Genomic DNA, 856 nt, shown 5'->3' on the forward strand with positions numbered 1-856 from the left:
AGTGTAGTGTTGGCTAGTTAACTTATTTTGAGAATGTTGTGCTTTTCCTGAACCCAAAGAGAGGTCAGATTTGAGGATGGTGTCGGTTAGCAAAATGGTGTGATCCTTGAGGGAATACTGTCAGGTGTTCTCGTTGGTCGCTTCCTTGTGAGGGGGAAGGCGATGTTTTGGCTAGAGATGAGCCAGTGGTGTGTTGAGTATTATTACGTGTTCCCTGAGGATGTGTACGGTTTGTATTTTGTTAGAACAAGTTGACGTTATTCTTGGAATGAATTGGTTGGAGTTAAACCAAATGTTTACCAATTGTTTTGATAAGTTGGTGCAGTGTGCCGCTTATTGCAAGAGCCCAACTGATGTTAAAGTTGTGTTGTTCCTAACACTGAAGATGTTGTGGATTCGAGATTCTTGTCTGTCAGTCAAGTTGGGAAGTCTTTAGGGAAAACGATCAAGTATTGTTAATGTTGTTTCTCAGATAGTAGAGAGCAATGTGATTACTAGTGTTATACTAGTGGTGTGTGATTCTAGATGTTTTCCTAAAGATATCCGCGACTTGTCTCTAGAGCATGAATTTGAATTCGATAGAGGTGAAGAGTTAACGTTTGTATCAGCTAAGCAAGTGAGAGAATCCGTGAAGGATATGGCACAAATGTTTGTGATGTTAGCTTCGTTGGAAGCTAGAGGACATGGAGTAGTTCATGATCTTCCTAGAGTGTGTGAATTTCCTAAAATGTTTTCTGAAGACATCAATGATTTGCCTCTAGAGCACGAAGTGGATTTTTCTATAGACTTAGTACCTGGTACTAGTCTGGTGTCGATGACTCCTTATAGGGTGTCTGCTTCAGAGTTGGGGAATTAA

General features: G+C 40.5%; 1 protein-coding gene across 1 annotated transcript; it reads left to right on the forward strand.

Annotated features, from left to right (window-relative positions):
* The first annotated feature begins 220 nt into the window (after positions 1-220).
* On the forward strand, positions 221-856 carry LOC127081958 (uncharacterized). The gene is made up of 2 exons (XM_051022186.1): positions 221-361; positions 473-856. Exons 1-2 carry the CDS (start codon positions 221-223, stop codon positions 854-856), a joined length of 525 nt encoding a protein of 174 aa, XP_050878143.1.

This window comes from Lathyrus oleraceus, chromosome 5 (assembly GCF_024323335.1).
Source record: "Lathyrus oleraceus cultivar Zhongwan6 chromosome 5, CAAS_Psat_ZW6_1.0, whole genome shotgun sequence".
NCBI classification, from domain to species: domain Eukaryota; kingdom Viridiplantae; phylum Streptophyta; class Magnoliopsida; order Fabales; family Fabaceae; genus Lathyrus; species Lathyrus oleraceus.